This window comes from Strix uralensis, chromosome 2 (assembly GCF_047716275.1).
Source record: "Strix uralensis isolate ZFMK-TIS-50842 chromosome 2, bStrUra1, whole genome shotgun sequence".
NCBI classification, from domain to species: Eukaryota; Metazoa; Chordata; class Aves; order Strigiformes; family Strigidae; genus Strix; species Strix uralensis.
Window position 1 is genome coordinate 117,810,792 of NC_133973.1, and position 23,299 is coordinate 117,834,090.

At 36.9% G+C, this 23,299-nt stretch overlaps 1 protein-coding gene across 13 annotated transcripts in view; it reads right to left on the reverse strand.

Annotated features, from left to right (window-relative positions):
• SGCG (sarcoglycan gamma) overlaps positions 1-23,299 on the reverse strand; it is a 149,786-nt gene that overhangs the window by 50,024 nt on the left and 76,463 nt on the right. For all 13 annotated transcript variants that reach the window (XM_074860045.1, XM_074860042.1, XM_074860035.1 and 10 more), the window contains 2 exons: positions 4,703-4,804; positions 502-589 (listed from right to left, as the gene is read on the reverse strand). In XM_074860045.1, coding sequence (XP_074716146.1) covers positions 502-589; positions 4,703-4,804 — 190 coding nt within the window. The remainder of the gene's footprint in view (positions 1-501; positions 590-4,702; positions 4,805-23,299) is intronic.

The following is a 23,299-nucleotide window of genomic DNA, read 5'->3' on the forward strand; positions in this document are numbered from 1 at the left end:
CTAGATCTATTGATTTCACTCAGTAAACCAGTGTATCTTACTGCTACCAAATATAGTAAAACATGTACATTTCTGTGTTGTGAATTGGCATTTTTTTTCAGGACAGCTGCTTAAATCTATTAGTCACTGGAATACTAGGAAATGAAGAGAAACATAACACCTCCATAGACATGTTCTCCTGTTGCATTGTCTTAAAAATGATTTGTAAATATTGCAACTATCAATAGATATTTACACAAGAAAAAGAGCAACTTCTGCTGTTTCCTTTCTTGCATAACTTTGCAATAAAAAAGTGCTTCAAATATTTACAGAATTAATGCTTAACTGAGAAACTGAAAATATACTGTTGGTACTTATTAAGCAGCAGCTGGACTATTCAAATATGGCCATAAGAGTAAAAAATAATCACATGTTTAGTGCTTTATATCCTTGAAGCTCCTTGCAAATATTCATTACAATGATTTCAAAACAGTGGACAAGGAAAAAATCACTTAGACTTACCCACGTTTAATCTGCCTGTGACTTCACCATTTGAATTCCGAGCATTCACAGTCACATTGTGAGTAGACTGGAGAAGCAATGATGAGTCCTGAAGTATGGAGAAAAAAACCAAACGTAGTTTCAACAGAATAATTAGAATTGTTAACAATTTTCAAAATTTATTCTAGTGTTTATATTAACTCAGTCACTGAAAGAGCTTTGCAGCTACAAAAGCATCCACAGATGTAATCAAATAATCTGGGCAGATATTTTTAATTACTTCAACTATATCAGATTTAAAATAAGAAAAAAATTTACAGAGAATACTTCAAGTGAACAAAAGCTGTGTTACTGGCCCAATGAACATGGTTGCTAACATTTTGTCTTTTGGAAAAAAACACTTAAGTACTAGATTTATTATATTTCACTACATAATTGAAACTCACAGAAGATAACCATTTAATTGAGGTGTGAGTACCCCACTTTGTGAATTTATACTGTCATATTAACTTGGTGAGAAACATGCATATACATTCTGCTTCCTCAATGGTCCATGCAGCCTGTATGCTTTGGCTTGATTCTGGCACCCGGCACTGACTCTCCTGTCAAGAAACTCTGACAGCGGGTGATGGAGAAAGTGGCAGGTTGACTAGCTCAAAGCTGACTTTAATATTAGAGTACAGTACAGATTAGAGTGTCAGTCTAAATTAAAACATCTCCCCGTCCACCACTCAGAAGGATGACATAAGTATATCAGCAGACTGAACAGCATCACCTGCTTGTCCATATCCCTGCACCATGATTTGAGCCTAATACACTCTCTGTTGATCCGCATCTGGTGTCCCAGAATACAAAATCACATCTGAAGGTCACAAACAAATGGCACTCATTTTTGACTTAACTCTCCTCGCAGGCTGCATCACAGCTGGCACACTTGCAGAGCAATCAGAGCCTCATGCCTACCCTGGCTACTTACGGAAGCCAGGGCATGCCAAGCAGATGTAATTGGTATCTTTATTCATTCCTACCACACCTCACCACAAGCCAGACTAGCTCTGCTAAGCAATTCAAAATTTCATGTCATTCTTAGACTGCAGTCAGTGTGGAATTACTTCACCAAAACCAAAACATCACCTTGTGTTAACTCATGGCTTGGTGTTGTGCTTGTTGAACTCCTTACAGATAAGGTACCATTTCCATTACTTATTCCCAGACCTTCCACTCAATCTCACTGTACTTCAGGTCCGTTGGAGCCTCCCCAAACTTTTCTTGTCTTGAGGAGCAGATGAGTAACTGTGTTGAAAGGCCTAACTGTCCACTGCGCCCCATCAGATTACATATACAGACAGTAATGAAACCAGTTCATGGCAGGAGAGGGGTCCTGTTCCAGTATCTCACCACCCTCACAGGAAAGAATTTCTTCCTTATATCTAATCTGAATCTATCCTCTTTCAGTTTAAAACCACTACCTCTTGTCCTGTCACTACACTCCCTGATAAGAGTCCCTACTCATCTTTCCTGTAGGCCCCCTTTAAGTACTGGAAGGCTGCTATAAGGTCTCCCTGAAGCCTTCTCTTCTCCAGGCTGAACAACCCCAACTCTCTCAGCCTGTCCTCACAGGAGAGGTGCTCCAGCCCCCTGATCATCTTTGTGGCTTCCTCTAGACCCATTTGAGCAGGTCCATCTCCTTCTTATGTTGGGGGCCCCAGAGCGACTATGCAGCACCTTGAAAGGCTAACCCCTGAAAATCACTCCCAAGTCATGTTCCCACTGTAACTTAATGCTTAGAGTATGAGATAACCTGAGAATTTTGAACATTTTATGTGAAGAATTTCACTGAAAACACTTATCTAACAACAGTGGTAGAAGCAATATACAGTTTGGAGTCCAACTTATGCTTTTTAAAACAAAAAGGGTATCTTACAAAATAAATGAATCTCATTTTGTAAATTATATCAGGAAAAAGCGAAAGTTAACAGAATTAACAAAATTAATGAAAAGTCTTAGGAAAAAAGTAAGCAGTGTATTAGAACAAACATTAATGGTAACAAGTTGGTATGAAGTGGAAAAGGAAGGTCAACAGAGATCATTTAAGTACATGTGCTAAATGACCCACAAATCTGGGCATCTTTATTACACTTATTTGCTGCTGGTTGATTTAAAAAAATAAGGTAGCAATTTGTAATATCAAATCTAAGTGTGAATAAACTAGACCTGCAGTTTCTACACGTGTTGTTGACTAATTAAAGTCTAGTAACATATTTATAAATGCTCATCTTTTATCTTTCCATGAATATGTATTAACTAAGATGCAATGGTGTTGCCCACAACTCTGTGTTGGACTCATAATGAAGGCATAAACTTGTAATAGGCTCCAGAGATGATGCACAAGTAGATTTTCTGCTACATATTTTCTTAGCGCTTTGGAGACCTCATTAGGTGAGAAAAGCTGTTAGGAGACTGCAAGAAGAAAATTATTAAGGCAAGGGATGATAGCTGTGAGTGGCCCAATTCTCTAACAGACAAACTCAGAAAAAGAAATCATAACAAATAAGCAACTTTATCAGAATAAATATATAGACGGCACTCAGGAGATCAAGCTACAGGCAATTAAGCCTCTAGAGAGTTCAAATATTTTAAAAAGCAAGCAAACAAATAAACAAAAAAACCTCTGATGAATTATCAGTTCATAGGGGGCAGAGACATGCAGTAGCCTCAAAGGCTCTAATTAATACATGCTACTAATGATCATGATGGGTCATTAGACAGCTACATTTATGTTAGATGCTGCCACACCTCTTCCTATATTGTAGTAAATGTATTAAGAACTGGAAAGAATATTAAAAGAGCACAAATGGTAGCTTAACATTGCATAACAATTTTTTGGGGCAGAGGGAGTTCTTCGATATTAGCTATGTTGGTCTTACTGGACAAACAACCTCAAGGGAAATTTATTTAAGCACGTGAATAGTTTTCCCACTGCCTATGCGGCAGAAAAGAATACAGCATAAGAAACAAAATGGAAATATAGATTTAGTAATGGAATTTCACTAAGTAAGAGCCGTTCCTGCTACTAGAAATACTTGTTGCAGAAAGAGAGAAAAATAAAGGCTTAACAGATGTAAAATATGTTGGCATTGCTTAACTTTCAGTAATCAGGCATTTTAACCTCATTCTGATAAATTTATTTACAATTTTTCTTGCTATAGAGATACAAACACTTTTCCCCTAGGTTCAGAAAAGTCTCAGAGCTGGCTATTCCTTCTTGGTGAGGATGATTACATGTTTGAAGTAATGAAAGTGTCATATTCTGCTTTTACTCTCACTGAATAGTACTTTGTCTGATGAAATGGGTTGATGACAATGTTCATAAAACATGGCTTTATTTTGTGAGAGCTTGGATTACAGACAATAGTTCTGAAAAATATGCAATTTGTTGGCCAGCAACAGGTACCACCCTACAAAAATTTCATTGGAATAAGTTTCAGAGTTTGCCTGAATAACTAAAAACCAACTCAGATTTTCTCTTACTTCCTCTAAACCCAGCACTTCAGTAGAAAACTTTCATACCATACCAATTCTCAGTGCCATTTTAAAGTTAATCTGCTTGATACTTTCTTTGACCAAGTACGTTACTCTTTTTTTTACCTCAATAATAACAAAATTTTCTATGTAAACAAGACTAAATCCTAAATCTTTCCATTTAGTCTTGTAGATTTTACATGCATAAATCTATAGAGATATCATATACTTAGTATCATTGTCCTAGAAGTGACAAAACTTGAACTTAATAGAGAAATCATAACATTTCCAAAAGGATCCACTGATTTTAGAGATATTGAAACTATTCTGTAACATATGAGTAAATTAAACAAGCAGTCTCACAGGGAAGCCTGCATTAAAAAATTATCTTTGTAAAAGTAATGAAAAACTTTCTACACACTCTTAAAATTTTAGCATTACTTATATACAGTGACCTTTATAACTCCTTTTTGGGCTGCTTCTTATCACATGCCAAAGAGAAAAATGTTATTTCTGCCATAGGATCAGAACATTGCCCTAATGATCATGCTTGTAAAACATGGAAAAATACATGTATATACACACACATGCACCCATATATATATATTTTTCCATGACAGATGCTTAGATTTTGTCTAAATTCAATTGTTCATAAGTGCATTAATTTTATTTCAGCGTTATTCAAAGATTATCTACTTACCACACGAGAATGGATTTCTTTGGCATAAAGAGGGAATAAGAATTCCGATTCCCCTTCCAGACGAAGGCCTTCTTTTGTAACACGTAGATGCCCCATTCCAGTCTGAGGAGAAGATGCAAGAATTATACACATGTTATTATTGTTGCTGAATTTATTTTTTTTGTTCTTTTCATAAACTGAGATTTTCCAGAGCTGTCTGCCTCCAGTCTATTGATAAAGATACCCATACTAATACACTTAAAATTTTGAGAATTTCTTCTGGAGTATTTTTCTTTAAGAAATTGTAGCATTCTAGAAAGGGTTACTAGGAGTTTGAAATTTTTTTTTTTTTTTGAGGAAAAATGACAGTATTACAGCCATTAACTTAAAAAAAAGTACATTTGTATTGGCTGTGTTGAAATAGCCTTTGTACTTGCTTTCTAAAAATGTCACGAACAATAAACTTCTACAAGTGAGTACTCACATAAAACAAACCTTAGGCTAACATTTCAAGATTTATTCTATTAATAATGTATTTTACAATGAAAGCAATACTTCTAAGCCTACTGAAGAGGCAAACAGGAATTTTTATTTACTCCCACTTTCAGTAATTACTTCTTTTTTAATTAATTTTTCATTCCTTGACTTATTTTTTTTCTTCCTCTAATGGTAGGTCAAGGCTCTATCTCTCACTATCACCCTCCTTTCTCTCTATTATCTGGTTGTCAGTTTTTGTACCTTCCTCATTCTCTCTTAATCGCTCCCTCCCAAATTTTGCCCAGTTGTGCTTTCCAGCCCTTATCTTATTTCATTCTTCTTTCATTCATCATTATCATAGAATTGATAATGTGAAAAATGAGTGATTGATCACTTCAGTAAATACATCTGAGAACGTGCATGCCTTAGCCACAAGGTATTTCACAGGTATTTAGCTAATTTGTAAAGGATTCATTCCCCCCCCCACCCCACCCCCACCCCGCCATAAAAAGGGAAATAAAACTTGGCCACAAGTGAAAATATTTCAGGTCAACTGCCTTAAACTATAAGGAGTGGCTAAATAAACTATAAGGGAGGGTTAAATAAAAAACAATAAATCCAAAAAGTATTCCTACTCCAAATATTTTTCAGGTTGTTCTTCATGTAAGCAGAGAATAAGAGATATATGTATCTCGTATCATTAGGTCACTGATAACACATCAATAACCTGTTTATCTATTGAATTATGCCTACCACTGATAAAAGTTATAACTTTAAGAGACTTCATTTTCAAATATGGTATGTTCTGATCAATGAGATTATATATATTTTTATATATATATAATGCTAAATAAAATGTTTAACCAGCCTTCAATGAAAAACTGTAGCTATTTTCTTTTAACAGGCTTGAGAGACAAAGAAAGAAACAAGTTTTGCTTAAATTCCATAAGGTAAGAAATAAGGTAAGAAATGTTCATGTCAGCAGTTCACTACACTGGAGAGTATAGTTGCAATTCCTCCTCAGCAAGGATTTATTTCAGGAAAGAGGCTTTTAGAATAGCTATTTATGGAATCTGTTATTCAGTGTCAAATATTTTACTGCTTTAAAATATATAACGTGCTGACTTTTCTCAGTGGAAGTAGATACAATTTCTAAATTCTAGACCATTGCAAAGCTTTTGAAAGGTGCCTAGTATATACTGATACATCTCATGAGGCAAAACTAAAATAATACCTCTGATGAGCCCCCTATGGCTTTCATAATCATAATTCCGAGCTAGCTCTGAGTGATTTAGAAATATGTTTATCTAGTGAAGACTATGGACAGTTTTTTCTAACTTGTAACACAAAACAGAGATCACTTCAACACCATAAAACCAAATCGGTTTTAAGACAAACACTTTTGAAAAAGATCACATGAAATATCAGGATATTCTAAAGAAATACTACTAACAAATGGCTCTCACTTAATTAACTAAATTTAGGGTCTCATTATTTGCTCTGATCTCATGACTTTTCCCATCAGGTGAAAGTAGATTATATTAACCATCAGGTTTAAACACAGTTTGCATATTTTTCTGGAATGTAAAGAACTAAAAAACCAGTATATTATAGAGTAAGTATTAAAAAAATGTCATTGAAAAATCTGAAATTTAAGAAGGCAGAGGAAGAGTAGCAATTAATTCTTGCTCTGAAGCAGATCGGGGAAAATTAACAAACTCCTTGGTGGCAATCTCTATCATGCCTTTGGCTTTGCCAGGAAGAAATTTTTAGCAGAGACAAAAAAACGATAATTGATGTTGAAAAAGAAGATTATGCAATTTACTCAGCACACTCTTTCTAATGGATTCAGAGTTTTCAGCAATGATTATTCTGAAAATGCTATATAGACAAAGGAATGTCTTTGACATTAAGAATAATATGCTATGTGACAAAACTGAGCACTTTAACTTATCTGTAAGTTCTTATTTTTCAGTAGATCCAGTTATATCACTCAGGATTACTTTGTATAAATATGTCCTCAAGTATGTCCTATTTTCTTCATCAGATATTTCATTTAATCATTGACACAAAGCTCACATTCTCACATATTTGAATAAGAGCCTCATTATCGACTGTCACTGAGCACTCAGGAAGTGCAAAACCATGGAAATTTAGACTTGGGCTACCTACATAAATGATTATCTGTGGTGACTAACAGATAAACTCTGTAACATGCATAAGAACAACAAAAATGTGCATTTCATATAATAATCTTCACTTCTATTACCTCTGTGATTGTAAACAATTATTATTTCTTTAGTACCATGATATTTGAGCATCTCAAGATTGTAGAAGTACTGAGTTATGCAGTACTACGAGATGAGAAAATTCTATTATTCCCCTTTTATAACTGGGAAAATGACGTTACATGGAATATAAAAGAGAGAGAGTTAGGATAAACAACCACCCTAGTGCCCTGAGATGCAATGGTAAATTCCATAAAAAGGAAGAGCATAATAGTTACACCCAATATTCTCTCAAAACCCACTCTGCTTCTTACATTACCATTTAGGAGAAGCCAGTTTTTATTTACTGAATATTGTGATTTCCTCAGTGATGAACAACCCTGATGCTTTCAGTTTCAAGGATTTGATTCTGTTCCTATTCAAATCATTGAATAAAGATATTTCTATTGACTTGAGGAAAGGGTCCAAATATCAGTTAGATGTGGACTTTGATGCAGTTATACAATAAGCTATTGATTAGGAAAAAAAAAAAAGTGCTTCATTAAACATAGCAGATGTATGGCAAATCTGGATTCTTGTTATCCTGATGCTGGTGACTGTCACTTCTTGAGTGTGCTGGCCCTGAGCTGTAATACATTCTTGTGCATGTAGTCCTGAGACTCATGTTTTCTAATTACTCAAAGCCCTCAGCAAGGCAGCTGTATAGAAGAGGAGGTTGAAATGTTATCTCTGTAGACACTAAGCAGATTTTGCTATTGCTGCAAGGAGTTGACTGGTGTGGAAACTGCTGGCAGCTGCCAAATCCTTATACACCAGTGATGCAATTTAGCATTAGTATTCACAAAGGTGTGACCAGTTTTCATTTAAAAACTGCTAGGCATATTCTAATTGGAGTAATAGGGTGTCTTTCAATCACAGTAGAAGCATTTTTCATCATTTGAAAATGCTCCCCAAGAAGTTAGTGCTTGTAGAAACAGAGACAGGCCTTCCACAAAAAATTCAAGCTCTGAGTGGGTTCAAGCCTCATAAAAGCTCAACAAAAGGCTCTTTGCAGCAATCACAGTTTAAAGGTTATTTGACAGCTATTCAGTGAATTGCCTACATAGAGATACTCCAAACCACCTGAAATGAGTAGCCAGTGCTACAAGAATGCTAGGTAAGACCCATTGTGCTATGGAGCATCTGGATGGGAGGACCGTCTTGGATGAGTTATTATTCCCTTAGACTTTAGACACAACAAATGTAAAATATTTTTTCCTCTGAAAAAAAGGGGATACAGTTTCATTTTCTATAAAGCCAGTAGAGAAGTGCAGTATGTCCACAAGCCATGGAAAGGCCCTTAAGTTTCTTTCAGAGGACTGTAGAAGGGCCGAGTCCTTCATCAGGACCAAAAAGTTCCAAAAGCCATACTGATGGCTCTGGTGGTATGTATGGCCCACTTTCTTCTGGCTAGGAATATCTGTGTTGAGGAAAATGGAGAAATGACTGGATAAAGCAAGTTTAACAGCATTGGTATGGCTGGTGCTAAAGGCCTGTCTTGTTAAAACAGGCTGCAAGAACTTGCCCTCTTTCACCTGTTGTTATAGTGGGACCTGTTGCTCTGGCTCATGACCAAGAAAGTCACATGGAAAGAGACGCACATTGCATATTGCTGTGGGACAACTAGGAGTGAAAACAAGCAGATGTAGCTCTAGGGCTTCTACACTCACAAGTGACTTGCTCTCAGGTAGCTGAGCCTCATGCTGTCTATGGTTTATGGAGCATCAGATGATATATTTGGGATTTATCTCCCAAGCCAATATAATACTGTAGAGGTCCGTTGCTGTAGGCACGTGGCCCTTAGAAATGAGAATGAGGCATAAGGAACATTCATTCAGTTTATGATAAGTACTTCTAAATGAGTATTTCTAAATTCAATCAATAACTGTAACTTGCATTTTCCTACCGACACAGAAACTGATACACATGGGGGCTCACTATATATGATATGAACCACTCATATCATATCACTGTTTCTGCACCTTCTCATCACTAGACTCAATTGCAGTCCTCAGACTCTACTAGACAATAGAAATTAAACTTCTGGTCTGTGTATCAGCTAACAGCTGCACAGGAAGCTGTGTATCTTCCCCTTTTGTGGAGAGGTCCAATACTGGAAAGACAGGCATACCCATATGTTAGCATGGTTACAACAATAAAATCTCTAAGTTTATTCAAACATTAGCTTTAACATGCTCTCAATTCAAACCAAGTAGCTCCTGTCTCAGGAGTTAACAGCATGTTTGATTTTTAATATCTGTTCCCTGAATATTCAAACTTTCCAAATACTGAAAGTCCACACATGCTGTAGTTGCTGATTGGAACTGATAATATATTAACTTCAGAGTAGAGAGGATGCAGAATTTCCATTCAGGTAACACCTCTTCTTACTTCTAGGATACTTACACCTACTTACATCTAGGCCAGTCAAGGGAAAGACCTTGGCAAGTTCAGACCAAGACATCATTTGCTGTACCCCAAAGCTAGTTCAATCGATGGCTTTATAGATCCAGCTTTCACTGCAGTACTTCTTGCAGCAATTACTATTTAGAGAACTTGCTTTGCAAACAAGAGTGTACTGTTTCATTGAGATAATAGGGCTGTGGGTAGAGATTGTTAAAAGAGCAATCAGCAAAACAGGATTGGTAATGAATCTGATGAAACTCTCTGTTTGACTTACAATATCTATTTTGGAGCTAAGTACGTGCTTGGTATAACAACATCACTGATGCCTCGTCTCATTTTCTGTTGCAAGGACTCTTATTTCCTGGGCTCAAACAGAGAAGGTTATCTAACTCCTCAGGTGACAGTGGAGCCTTTTCTGTGAAAGACACTGGTCAAATGAGAGTTCTTAGCAACAGCAAGCACTCCTGGTATAGAAGTTAGTCTCACCTGGCTTAGGGCTGGATACTGACTAAAACACACTTTGCAGATATGGCTAGAAAGTGGGTAGGTAATATTCCATGATCTAGAAAAGTAGGTGGCTGCTTTGAGCTCAAAAGTTTTGTAAGGAAATGGCTATGAAAGATGCAAATTCATCATACCGTTGACATTTGCTTAGTTTTGATACGATTTCTTTCATAAAACAGGATTGATATTTAAGATGAACACTTCCAAGATATTTTCAGGTCCTCTTTGTCCTGATATTTAGAATAACAGACCTTCTTAAGTAAAGGAAGGTATTAATTACAACAGGTATTACTGAAGAGGAAAAAACAGCTTCTCAAAATAGATTCAGTTCCAGTTTAATTTTCTTGTTTAGCAAGGACCAAATTCTGTCCCTGGTTCCGTACTGCACAGACATTTCAAAGCTGGATAATACTTGACTAATAAAAATGCCATTACATCTGGCATTACATCTCCTGTGACCGATTTACTCAACATTAGAAAAACAGACTGCTACTCCCACTGCTACATATATTTATTCAGGAATTGAGTTTTTATAAATTGCCTAATTCATTTTATTATATCAACATTTGTAATTATGCAGCTTAGCTAAAGAAATTGAATTAAATCTTTTCCTTTCATTTGTAAAGGTTGTCAAAAGGATTTTCTTCAGAACAACAGTGCATTATGTTTATTTCTTGAATTCCTCTGAGGAATCAGGGATATTTGCATGGTGTATATGATTACAGAGACTATGTATTGATTCAGTATTGTAAATCCTATCATTTGAACTAGGGGACATTTCATATTATGGTCTCAGTGCTTCTACACTTTGTGCAAGCACACAGTGACACGCATCTCCACCCTGACAGAATTCGCTGTCTAAATAGTCAAGACGACAAAATTGTGAGATGAAAAAAGGACAAAGAGATGTTGCATCCCTCACAAAGCACCGCTGAAGATGCTCCAGCTCTGTGTGAAATAAATGAATTAAATATTTTACCTTATGTTTTGTCTTGCAGTTATCATGCAAATTTATTTTAAAATTATATTATCATATTAAATAGAAACCACTGCAGTATATTGAAATTAAAAACAGATCGTCTCCAATAACAGCCTGTCGTGGTTTAACCCCAGCCAACAACTGAGCCCCACACAGCCACTTGCTCACTCGCCTCTGGTGGCATAGGGGAGAGAATCTCAACTTCTGGGTTGAGATAATAACAGTTTAACAATTGAAATAAAATAATAATAATAATGATAATAATAATAAATGGTAATGAAAATGAAAATAACAAAAAGAGACAGAAAAGAAGACCAAGAAAAACAAGTGATGCAAATAAAAAAAAATTGCTCACCACCAACCGATGCCCAGCCTGTTCCCTGCAGTACCCAGCAGTACCCCCTGGCCAGCTTTTCCCCTAGTTTATAAGCTGAGCATGACATCCTATGGTATGGAATATCCCTTCGGCCAGTTCGGGTCAGCTGTCCTGGCTGTGTCCCCTCCCAGCTTCTCATGCACCTCCAACCTACTCACTGGCAGGGCAGCATGAGAAGCTGAAAAGTCGTTGACTTAGTGTAAGCACCACTCAGCAACAACTGAAACATCAGTGTGTTATCAGTATTATTCCCATCCTAAACCCAGAACACAGCACCATACCAGCTACTAGGAAGAAAATTAACTCTATCCCAGTCGAAACCAGGACACAACCCAACCTCATTTTGAATTACCCAGTCTTCCCCTCATCTTAGTATTTCTGATTAAATAAAGTTTAAGATTAGAGTTTTGGCTACCTTTGCTAAATGCCATCATGACCACTTTTTTATTCATGGCACAAAGGGATTTTACACATAAAAATATAACGACCTATTATGATGCCTCTCAACATTACCGATAAGTACATTTTTGCAACTTTTATTGAGCAAAATGGAAAACAAATATTTTCATTTTTCCCTACAACGCATCACAGCAAGCTCTACTCTAGTACTGACAATAATATCATCTTTAAAATAATAGCAAATATATTCTATGCATCAATAAAATGGTAGCTTAACATGTATTTGTATAAATTAATTATACAATATAACTAAAAAATAACAGCGATGACAAAAAAAATAAATGTAAAGTTCGAAAGGATGTGAGCTTTTTGCAATTCCTGTTGGATTACATTTAGAATTTTTTACAATTTCTAATCCATGCCCTACTCCATAGCTAGGACCTGATCATAATTTTCAAATTTTTTGTTTGGTTAAAGATGAAACAAAATTTCAAAAAACAAAACAAAACTGTTTTGTGCTTATGAAATAAATTTTTCATCATAAAAAGTAAGGAGAAAGTTTTAGGGCAATTCATGTATTTCCCAGCAGAGGTAATCAGGAACTTTTAATTCAGTTACATTTGTATTCTATATTATTTAATTATTATTACACTTCATTCAATTACATTTTCCCCACAACTCTATGTATACAGAAATGTGTATTTGGAAAATGTATCTGTTTAATGGGATACTGCTTAGGACAATACTTATTGTCCTTTCCTAGTCTCGTTGCGCTCACAGGTCCCAATCTGGATGGAGGCCTTGTTGTGCTAGACATTGCAGAAACACACAGAAGGTATTTGTTACATGCAAGTACTAACATGACATGCAATATTTGAACTGGAACATGACATACAAATGATTTCAACAAATGCATGTCTTAGGGAGCCATCATTTGAGAACAGTGGATACTTTTCTGTCTCACTGATTTGTACCAGAACTTGGAAGGTTTAGGTCATTTTAGTGTCAGTCTCAAAAGTGACATGTTCTACAAGTCCCCCATGGTAAAATAGCAGCTCAGGAACTCTGCACAATGAATGTTTCTGATCAGATGGCTCGATTTCACACATGAATTCATATGCAATTATTTGTATATGGAGGACAGAAATAGGAATTAAACCCAAGTTGTTCAATTTCTCCATCTCATGGTTATTTCAGTAGGCTGGGCTTACTCTGGGTACTAAATAGCAGAGCAGGTGCACGCCACAATGTGTTCCCCATCACCCATGTCAGCACCCCTTTGGGAAAGTGGATTTTGAGCAGGAGAGGGCCTGCAGGCATCACTCCTGTAAGCATGTTGGCACCTGAGATCAAGGTTGGTGCTCACATGCAGGTAAGGCACAATCAGGGTGTGCACGTGGATCGAGTCACTGGGAAGTCTCTGGGTCCCACATTTTGGATATGTTATTTGTTGTCCTCAGTGTCCTCAACCTCAACCATTCTGATGTTATTCTAAGAAATATTACAGTAAATTTTCACTGATTATGTGAATCTCTGTAATAGTATTGTTGAGTAAATGATGATCTCAAGATATATAAAAAGTCTCTAGGGAGACGTAGTGTCTTCTATGAAGTCAGCTGATAGCACTAGAAAAAACAGAGTAAGTTTCATGGAGAGAGAACTTTTTCAGGTCACACCTGAGCTACACAAACTGTAAATTTCACCAGCTCTATCATTCATCATTCCTATTTCCTACATTAGAACAATTCTGCTTGCTCCTGGGAGCAAAAATACATGCAAAACCCCAGGAAAATGTGCAGTTGAATGTTGTTGATTGTGTCTGGGCTCAGAAAAGTAGGTGGTACATCAGACCATGAGATCAGATATCTGGTTTCCTCTGGCAGAGGGTTTGCCAAGAGCAGCTTCATTTAAGTTTTCCCATACAACTTAAAGCAGAATCAGAAGCTGCAGTCAAGCCCTTAAGAGCTCATCTGTCCACAGTTCTTAAACTTGCATGTATGCTATAATCTCACTGTACTCAGATTTTTAAAAACTCTTTATCAATATTATAAATTATTCCAAAAGCAAATTTATTTTTTTTTTCATTTAAACAAGTGTTATTCCACACTTTTACATACACATGATTTGATTCATAATATAATTCAGATTAATCAAATGCCTTAGGAAAATACATTTTTTATATATATATATGTAAGTATATACCACACTACTGAGAAGTCTTTCTTTGATAATGGCTTTTCTGCTGTATTTTAGTAGCTTTCTTTTCAACTATTACTCTTTGCATAAAATATCTAAATATTCACTGTCTGATAGAGACAATGGGAATGACTGTGGCCTGGTTGCAGGCAATTATATTTAACTTAATGGAAAAATAGCAAAATACAGCTCTTCAGGATTATTCAGAGTAGAAACTATGGAATATTGGTGTTCTGACATGAAAATACTTTAGAGAAAATCAGGATGAGAATTTGTGAATAATTAAATAAATATTTTATTTCATTTGAGTATTAAAAAAGGTAACATTCTCAAAATGGCCACTAATTCCACAGAGCATATGCTGTTAATAATAAAAAGCATGGAAAGGCTGTACAAGTTCACTAGTGTATGTCTCTGCAGTGAAGGAGAACTCTTGCTGTGAATGAGGGTTCCTTACCGTACATTTTTATTGCTGTCTAGTCTGGTTTTAAATGTTCCAAATGTTTGGGCATCTCCAATTTAATAAGGCATGCTATTACACAGCTTAGTAAGTCTCACTGTCAGAAAGTGTTACTAGATTTTCAGTTAAAATTTTGCTTTCTTAATTCATCACATTCCTAGTTTTCGTATTTTTCATATTTCCTGAAGTAATTCCCTGCGTTTCACTGGAGTGCCTGAATTTACCAAGCACTTAAATAGTTGTTTACACAAGTATTTGATTATATAATCAGCTAATTTCTTTCAAAATACATGTAATATAGATCTAGACTAGTATCACTATCAGCCAACTAATGTGTACATATAGTAAGATTATATATAATTAGCTTTTCAACATTTTCTTACAGAATTAAATATAAATAAATTGATATTGCCTTATAGAAAACTTTGAAAAATAATTTTTAATACTTTGTCTATATTCATTATTAATTGCCCACGGGAGTCCAAGAAGATTAGCAGAGTGGTATGTCTGTGCTAAAAGTTTCTGGGATACGGGTAGAGCACTCAGTAATTACAAGTAAGCCAAAAGAAGGAAATACCTGTGAATAACATTTGGAAAACCCTGTATTTTTTTGTCTAACTGTAGCAATTGTCCTATTTATTCCAGTGCATAAAAGAGAAACTGGAAGTAAAGACCACACTCTGTCCTAACTGTGCAGAGACCTTTCCAATTCTCATTGCCTATGTCTTTATGTCCAGCTGAAGTGCAGGCACGAGAGGAAGCTAAACAGTTTTCATGTTCTTAGGAAGAACCATGCTTAGAATAGGCACTGATGGACTGGACATTGTGTGCTTGGCCTTCCATATACCAAGTTCATTCCTGTCATGATAAGGTGATCCACATGCTGTTCTAAGGCTTAGTATTAGGGCTTGACTTTCCTCTTGTGAGTGACTCAAACCCCAGTAAGGTTTAACATGGATGGCAGGATATGAGAGACTGAAATGTCTAATGACTGTCTCAAAGCTTGCTTGTGTCTGTGCAAACCTCAAGGACAAGTTGCAGCCTTTGGATTAGTCTAAGGAATGTCACCCAAGGAAGCAGGAGTGTATTGAAGGATGCATCCCCCACTCCCTTGCAGTTGTATTGTCAAACTCCTTAGATAAGCCTCAAAGGGGGAGACATGGACTGAGCGAAACCAAATGTTTATCACTGGCTCCATCGTGTAGCCATTTGTGACTCTATTCTGTACACCAGACACCATGCATGCATTGTTAATGAACTGATAAGAGGTGAGCATTTCTCCCCCAGAAACCGGATGATTGCTCAAGAAGCATGAAGTCAGCAAAAACCTGTGGGACCAGAGGAAAAACTAAAGGTGGGCAGATATGCTAATCAGCTGATACGATGAACTTAAAAGGCAACAGAAAACTTTGCTGCGTGTGCGCTCACCACCAAAGAATTGAAGACTGAGGACCAACGGGATGCCACTGGATCCATGGTGGTGACTATTCTTGCAACTCTATACCGGATGCTTGCTTTATTCCTGTTTTTTCCTTCCATTTTGTCCTATCGCTACCCCTCTTCACTTTTAATAATAAAAACTGTTTTGGGTATATGGTATTTGACCTCGTTTGTGTCTCTTGGGATCCTATCGAAACCTCCACCAACACTGGATCGGGACACAGGAGAACATGGGATTGAGTGCAGACTTGAATCATGTTTGACTGACAGTGCATCTAAGACTATAAATACCTGTCTGCCTCTCTTACTCACACTGTGCTTAAAATTTTTGTCAGAGAAAAACCTGTGCTACATGCCAAACTCCACACTGGAGAAAGGCAACTAGTTATCCTGGGCAACCCTCTTTGTTTCATGACTACCTGTCCATATCAACATGAAATACAGCACAATTGCCTTGACCTTTCTTATTCCAGGAGACCATGGTAGCACTAAAATGCATGAGGACATGGGTTTCTCCACCAAAGGCTAAAAAAAGTTAGGAATAATCTTTGGTGCAAACTGTCCCTGGCATTACGATAGTGTAGCATAACCTAAATGATATCATAACTGAATGAATGTGGGGTTTCTGAACAAGATTTGTTAGTGCATCAGAAATGTGCACTTTTCCCACCTGAATTTAAGAGTACTAGCATCACAATCTATGAAATTCAGTAGTGACCTAAAAATGTTGGTCCAATTCTTCACTGATTACAGTGTTGACACAATGGATCAGTATTATGCGTGAAGTTCTGAGGACATGAGTACTAATTCTCTATGTGATAGCAGGGTAGGACAGCTAAAGACTGTTATATTCAGGAGAAAATGTGAAATCAGTCTCATGAACTTAGTTTTCTCTAAGGAATATAAAGATAACGGAAAAGTAAAAATGCCAAAAGAAAAAACCCCTCAGAAACCACCGAGGCAGCAATGTAAACAAAAGATTATAGTTGTGAAATCATATCAGTTATGTAACAAACTGAGATGCCAAACACCTCTTGTTAATGCCTCCTACTGAGCAGCTAATCTCTATAAAGCTTTCACATGCTCAGTGTGTATAAACCATTGTTATACAGCTTAGCTAAATACTGTCCGACTTTTCCAAATTGTTTGCCAGTCATGCAGCCTCTAGAGACATGTCATTATAGAATTTATATGTTGGGCAATTATATGGGAGATACTTAAATAATTTAAGAATCAAATTCTAAAATATAGATCCTCAAAAGTCCTGCTCACTTGTCCAACAGATTTAGGCATACTAATATTCTTGCAGTTAAATTATCTGATTACCATTGGACATGACAATCAAAATCTCCTAAGTGACCGTCTTATGAATAAAGTCTACAAGGATAAAGAGGGGCCATGTGAAGAGGTACTGATCTCCTTTTACAAGTGGTTGCAGGACTCAGCTGGGTTGTTGCACTCCCAGATAAACACTTCTCCTTTCCCTGGGAAAATCTGATCTCGTATCTTCTCCTAGAGATTCATGCTCTAACCAACAGATACGGTACATTTGGAATCTTTTACTCTCTCTTTTTCTAGTTTGTTCTACTTCATATAAAATCATCAAATATTAATTGGAGCAGGAGCTACAACAGAAGCTTCTGTCTCCAAGGTGAATGCTGTAATTATCTGACAGCTAAAGCATGTGTTATCTCCAGCCCAATAAAAAAATCAGTTTTTCCCTATAAATCAACCCAGTTTCAATTAGGAAGACTGAGAAATGCCCAATTCTATAGTTTATATCACAATAAGGATTCAGAAAACAACAATGAGAGTAAGGAGTATTTTTGCATTCAGTGTATTCAGTATTTTTCTAGTTAAATATTTTAGGATCTGGTAGTGTCTAGAAGGATGAATTTGCATCTCTAGTGATAGCACCTAGTCTAGTATAACTGATGGCCTTGAAATTAAAATGTTATAAGCTAAGAGTCAGTGGACCATTTAAAAATTATGCAGTCATTTTAATAAAAGTAAGACAACAAGGTAAAAGAGGAACATATTTTTTCCTATGAAGCATTCACCTCCTTTTTGTCAGAAGCATAAGGAAGATTAATAATGAGTTTTTTAGAGGAAATCACCAGTGTAAAATTATTTATAGAATAAAAGATATTCTGTTTTGGCAACATCAGATGGCCAACCACAAGACAGAACTTCTTAAAAACAAAAATGATACTAAAGTTTGTGAAAATCTCTCTTCTATTGGGAAGCTCAAAACTGGAGACTGTATTATATGTGTGTATAACGAGTGCTGTGTAAAGGGAGATAATCACTTCCTGTGGTCTCCAGCTCTGCCCCTGTTCACACAGACCAGAAAGCTCTTGGCCTTCATTGCTGCCAGGGTCACTGCTGGCTCATGCTCAGCTTGCTGCCCACCAACCCTCAGGGCCTTCTTCACAGAGTTGCCCTCGGCCAGGTAGAATCAGCCTGTGATGGTGCCAGGGGCTCCTCCTTCCCAGGAGCAGGACTTTGCGTTTGTTCTTGAATTTTGTAACGTTGGACCATACCTCCAGCCTGTCTAGGCTTCTCTGAATGTCAGCCTGAGGCTGAAATAATTTAATGGTACCCCCAAATTGGTATCATCTGCAAATTTAATGAGCAAGCATTCTGCCACCTCTTCTAAGTCACTGATAAAGTTGTTAAAAAGGACCAGTGTCAGGATAGACCCCTGCAACACTTATTACTGGCCTCCACGTAGAGTACAACACATTAGTAACTACCTTCTCAGTCTGGCCATCCATACAGTTTATTTTTTTTTTTACTTATCTGGTTGACCATCCTTCATGGCTATAATGTCCTAACTACGGTACAAGCATATTGTGGGAGAGTGTCAAAAGCCTTGCTGAAGTCAAGGCAGATGACATCTTGTGCCCTCCCATTGTCTATAATTCCAGACATTTTATCATTGACGGTAATCACAGAATCCTAGAATCCCAAGTTGGAAGGGACCTCAAGGATCATCTGGTCCAACCTTTCTTGGCAAAAGCACGATCTAGACAAGATGGCCCAGCACTCTGTCCAGATGAATTTTAAGTGTCCAATGTTGGGGAATCCACCACTTCCCTAGGGAGATTATTCCAGTGGCTGATTGTTCTCATTGTGAAAAATTTTCCTCTTGTGTCCAGTTGGAATCTCCTCAGGAGTAACCTGTACTCATTATCCCTCATCTTTTCCGTGTGAGTCCTTGTAAAACAGGGCTCAATCTTTTCTGTAGCCACCCTTTAAATACTGGAACATGGTGATAAGGTCTCCCCCAAGCCTTCTTTTCTCAAAGCTGAATAAACCCAGTTTTTGCAACTTTTCCTCATATGGCAGGCTTCCCAGTCCTTTGATCATCCTTGTGGCCCTTCTCTGGACTCTCTCCAGTCTGTCCACATCTTTTTTGTATAGCAGGGACCAAAACTGAACACAGTATTCCAGGTGTGGCCTGACAAGTGCTGAGCAGAGCAGGATAATGACTTCTTTATCTCTGCTGGTGATGCCCTTATTGATGCAAGCGAGCATCCTGTTGGCTTTCTTTGCTGCTGCAGCACACTGTTCACTCATACTGAGCTTGTTGTCCATCAGGATCCCCAGATCCCTTTCCACAGAGCTGGTCCCCAGCCAGGTAGATCCCAGTCTGTACTGCACTCCTGGATTATGTCTTCCCAGGTGCAAGACCTTGCACTTGTCCTTGTTGAACTTCATAAGGTTCTTGTTAGCCTACTCTTCCAACCTATCCAGGTCTTCCCACCGGCTGGCTCTCCCTTCCGAAGTGTCCACTTCCCCACTCAGTTTGGTATCATCAGCAAACTTCGTCAGGGTACACTTGATCCCATCATCCAGATCACTTATGAAGATATTAATCACGTTAGTCAGGCATCATTCACCCTTGAGAAATCCATGCTGACTGTTTCCCATTACCTTATTCTCCTTCATGGGTCTTGAAATATCTTCCAAGGTGACTTGCTCCATCATTTTCCCAGGGACTGAAGTGAGGCTGAGCATTCCTTTGACCTCTTTTTTTGAAGACAAGTGCAACACTTGTGTTCTCCATCATTGAGGATCTCCCCAGTCTCCATAACCTTTCAAACATGGCAGAAGGTGGCTCTGCAAGAGAATCAGACAGTCCTCTCTGCACCTATGGATGCAGTCCATCTTGTTACCCTTTGTCCCTTTTAAGTTTTAACTAAAGCTGAGCTCTGGCTTTCCTGACACAGGAAGTCTGACACATTTCCCGGCCCAGACAATGTCTCTAAATTTCTACAAAGTCTGTCCTTGCTTCCAACTCCTATATATTGCTTTTTGCATTGGATGTCCATCACAAGTAACCTGTCTAGCTAAACCAGACTACTTTTCTTCCTGAGTATCAGGATAGATCATTCCTGCATTTGGAGGATACTGTCCTTAAACACCAGCAAGCTTTTCTGAGTAACTTCATCCTTCATGGGAGTCTGGGTCTATCCTCCTGGCTCCCATGGGACTGCATGAGTAGAAGAGCCAGCTGCATATCTCCCTTACTTGTCCTATCCAGAAGTTATCTCTGACACCCTCTAGAAATCTTCACTGCTTACATCCTGCCATGTTTGTCCTTTCAGCAGATGTCAGGGACATTAAAGTTCTCATCTTTCAGACCTATTGGACCCTTCAGAATTGTTCACAGGACTTCTGACATCCTCGTCCTATGGCAGCCCTGAATCCCTTAAGATTCTTAGTTTCTAAACTCTTAGGACTAGCAGTCCCCTTTAGTTCTCAGAAAGCCTCAATATGTTAAACCCAAAATCTATAATTTCCATTTCATGCAAACTTTTGATATGTTATGTGCAGAGGAAAAAAATCCAACCTCCAGTTTTTTCAAACTTTCTAATTTTAATGCAAAACTAATTTGAGTTTTTAAATTACTCTACTACACCTTATTCATCAAGCTCAAGGCATAATTATTTGATTCTCTCTTCTCTAAAACAGCTGAATATAATGAATCCACAGCTTTCTTCTGTCACCCCCCAAAAAAACTTGAGACCCTGTCCCCCCAAACTCCATCAGAGAAAAAAAAAAAGGAGACATATCTGATATCTGTGAATCAATCTGCACAACTTGGGGATGCTCATATGTTATGTAATTGGGGCAGTATGAGAAAAGCAATATATTCTCTGTTCAGGTTGTTCCCTTTTAGTCTAGTTTTTATGAAATGAAATGAAATACGATTTAGTCATGTTCATTTAACGCTGAAGGTTTCTCAAGCAATGGAGTTTAGGAAAGTCTCCGTCTTTCATCATCCTTCCAAATTTCTGCAAGGAGATTAAAATCTATTCATCTCACAGCATATGTGTATGGTTCACATTCTTTATCAGCTTAACTTGTTTGCTAGTATTTATCACACTGTCTGGTTTTTTTGGGGTTGAGACAGGAGATGTATGCATGGATTAATTCTATGCCAAAACTTGCTGAAGCTCTGTTCATAATTTCATTATTATTTTAATCTGGGTGTATGAATAGACATAGCACATGATTTTTGTATACTGCAAGTTATTATTTAATGAAAGATTTAAGGATGTTTTACAGAAAAAGAAAACAATTTTTATTTTAAAAAAGAAACTTTGATGTCTAAATAACAATTTTGTCAACTTTGTGTGGGCTCATGAAAGGACTGTGCTATAGAACTGCCGATCAATCACTAGCACCAACACCCCTATGCACTATACTGCAAAACTGTTTTCCTAATAAAACTACATACTACAATCATGTTATGTTTGAAGTTTTCTTTAAGCATAAACTTTCTTCAGAACTGTACTATAAAAATGCCTTTTTCAATGTTTATCATGTTTTTTATAAATGTTTATTAACCTTAGTAAGAATGCAATTTGTTTCTTGTATTACTTTACAGAGAAACAGTTGTTAATATTTTATTAGCTATTAATATTCTAATATTGTTGACAGGGATAAAATTTTAATGTGTTTTTTTAAAACTAGGACTAAATACTTTTAAAGTATTAGCTAAAATTACAATATGTATTATTAATATTTAACATAATAAGTAGTGTAATCTCTACCTACTATACTTAGAACACATAATTAATAAATATAAAAAGCGTTATCACAGCTCACAGACTAGTATTTGCCAAATAACTGATGACTGCATAGGATAATATTTCACAATTACTTTTAAACTCTTCTCAATAATGGGAATGTTTAATTGGATAAGTAGGATATATGTGAATCAACTGATTTCCTAAATAGCAAATACTTGTCAAGCTTGGAACTCAAGAACCATAAAAATCTATTTCTGAGAATATAACTCTCTTTCAAACAATAACCAAAAACTTGGCAGCATAAATGCTTAATTCCATCAGGAAAAGGGTTTGATGATAGCATTGGTAATTTCTATGACTGTCACACTCATTGTTTACAAACAGTATTTCCTTAGACAGAGGAAATAACTGTGATGCTTCAATTATACTTCCAGACTTTGAACATGAAGTTAATGCCTATACTCCTTCTTAGACTTCTAGAGGCTAGCAGCACTTCTCTGGATATTTCTGATATCTTCAGAGTTTACTTCTTGTCTTGACAGATACACTCTATTAAAACAATACCCAGCTAAAAAAGTTCTCCGTTCATTAAAGACCTCACACATACTTTTGCTGAGGATTGTGACATACATGTGTAATTTGCACAAATGTTCTTATAGCGGATGTTTAGCTGAAATGTAGATGTTTCCCTAAAATTATCCCAAATGAATGAAGGCATTACAGTTAACTAACTATTTAACCAGGTATGTCAGGAATGCAGATTGTTTAACAGAGAATTAGGAAAACCCTTATAATCATGGCATTCATAGTATACCCTGTGAAAGAATGTAAGCCTGCACTACTTGAGCTGTTATTTCCACTGCTCTTGTTGCCAAGGCAGAAGGACACTGTCCCTCAGCAGATCAAGGCTTTTGGTGTCTTTCTCACAGATAACTAGTAGGAGATAGGAGTTCCTAGAAGTGGAGTTTCTGATGCTATTTTTTCAGTCCTGACTGATACTAGAGAAGAAATACCCAGTTTCACACAAAGAAACCAAACCAACAGAAAATTTTAAAACTCCTTAAAAATAT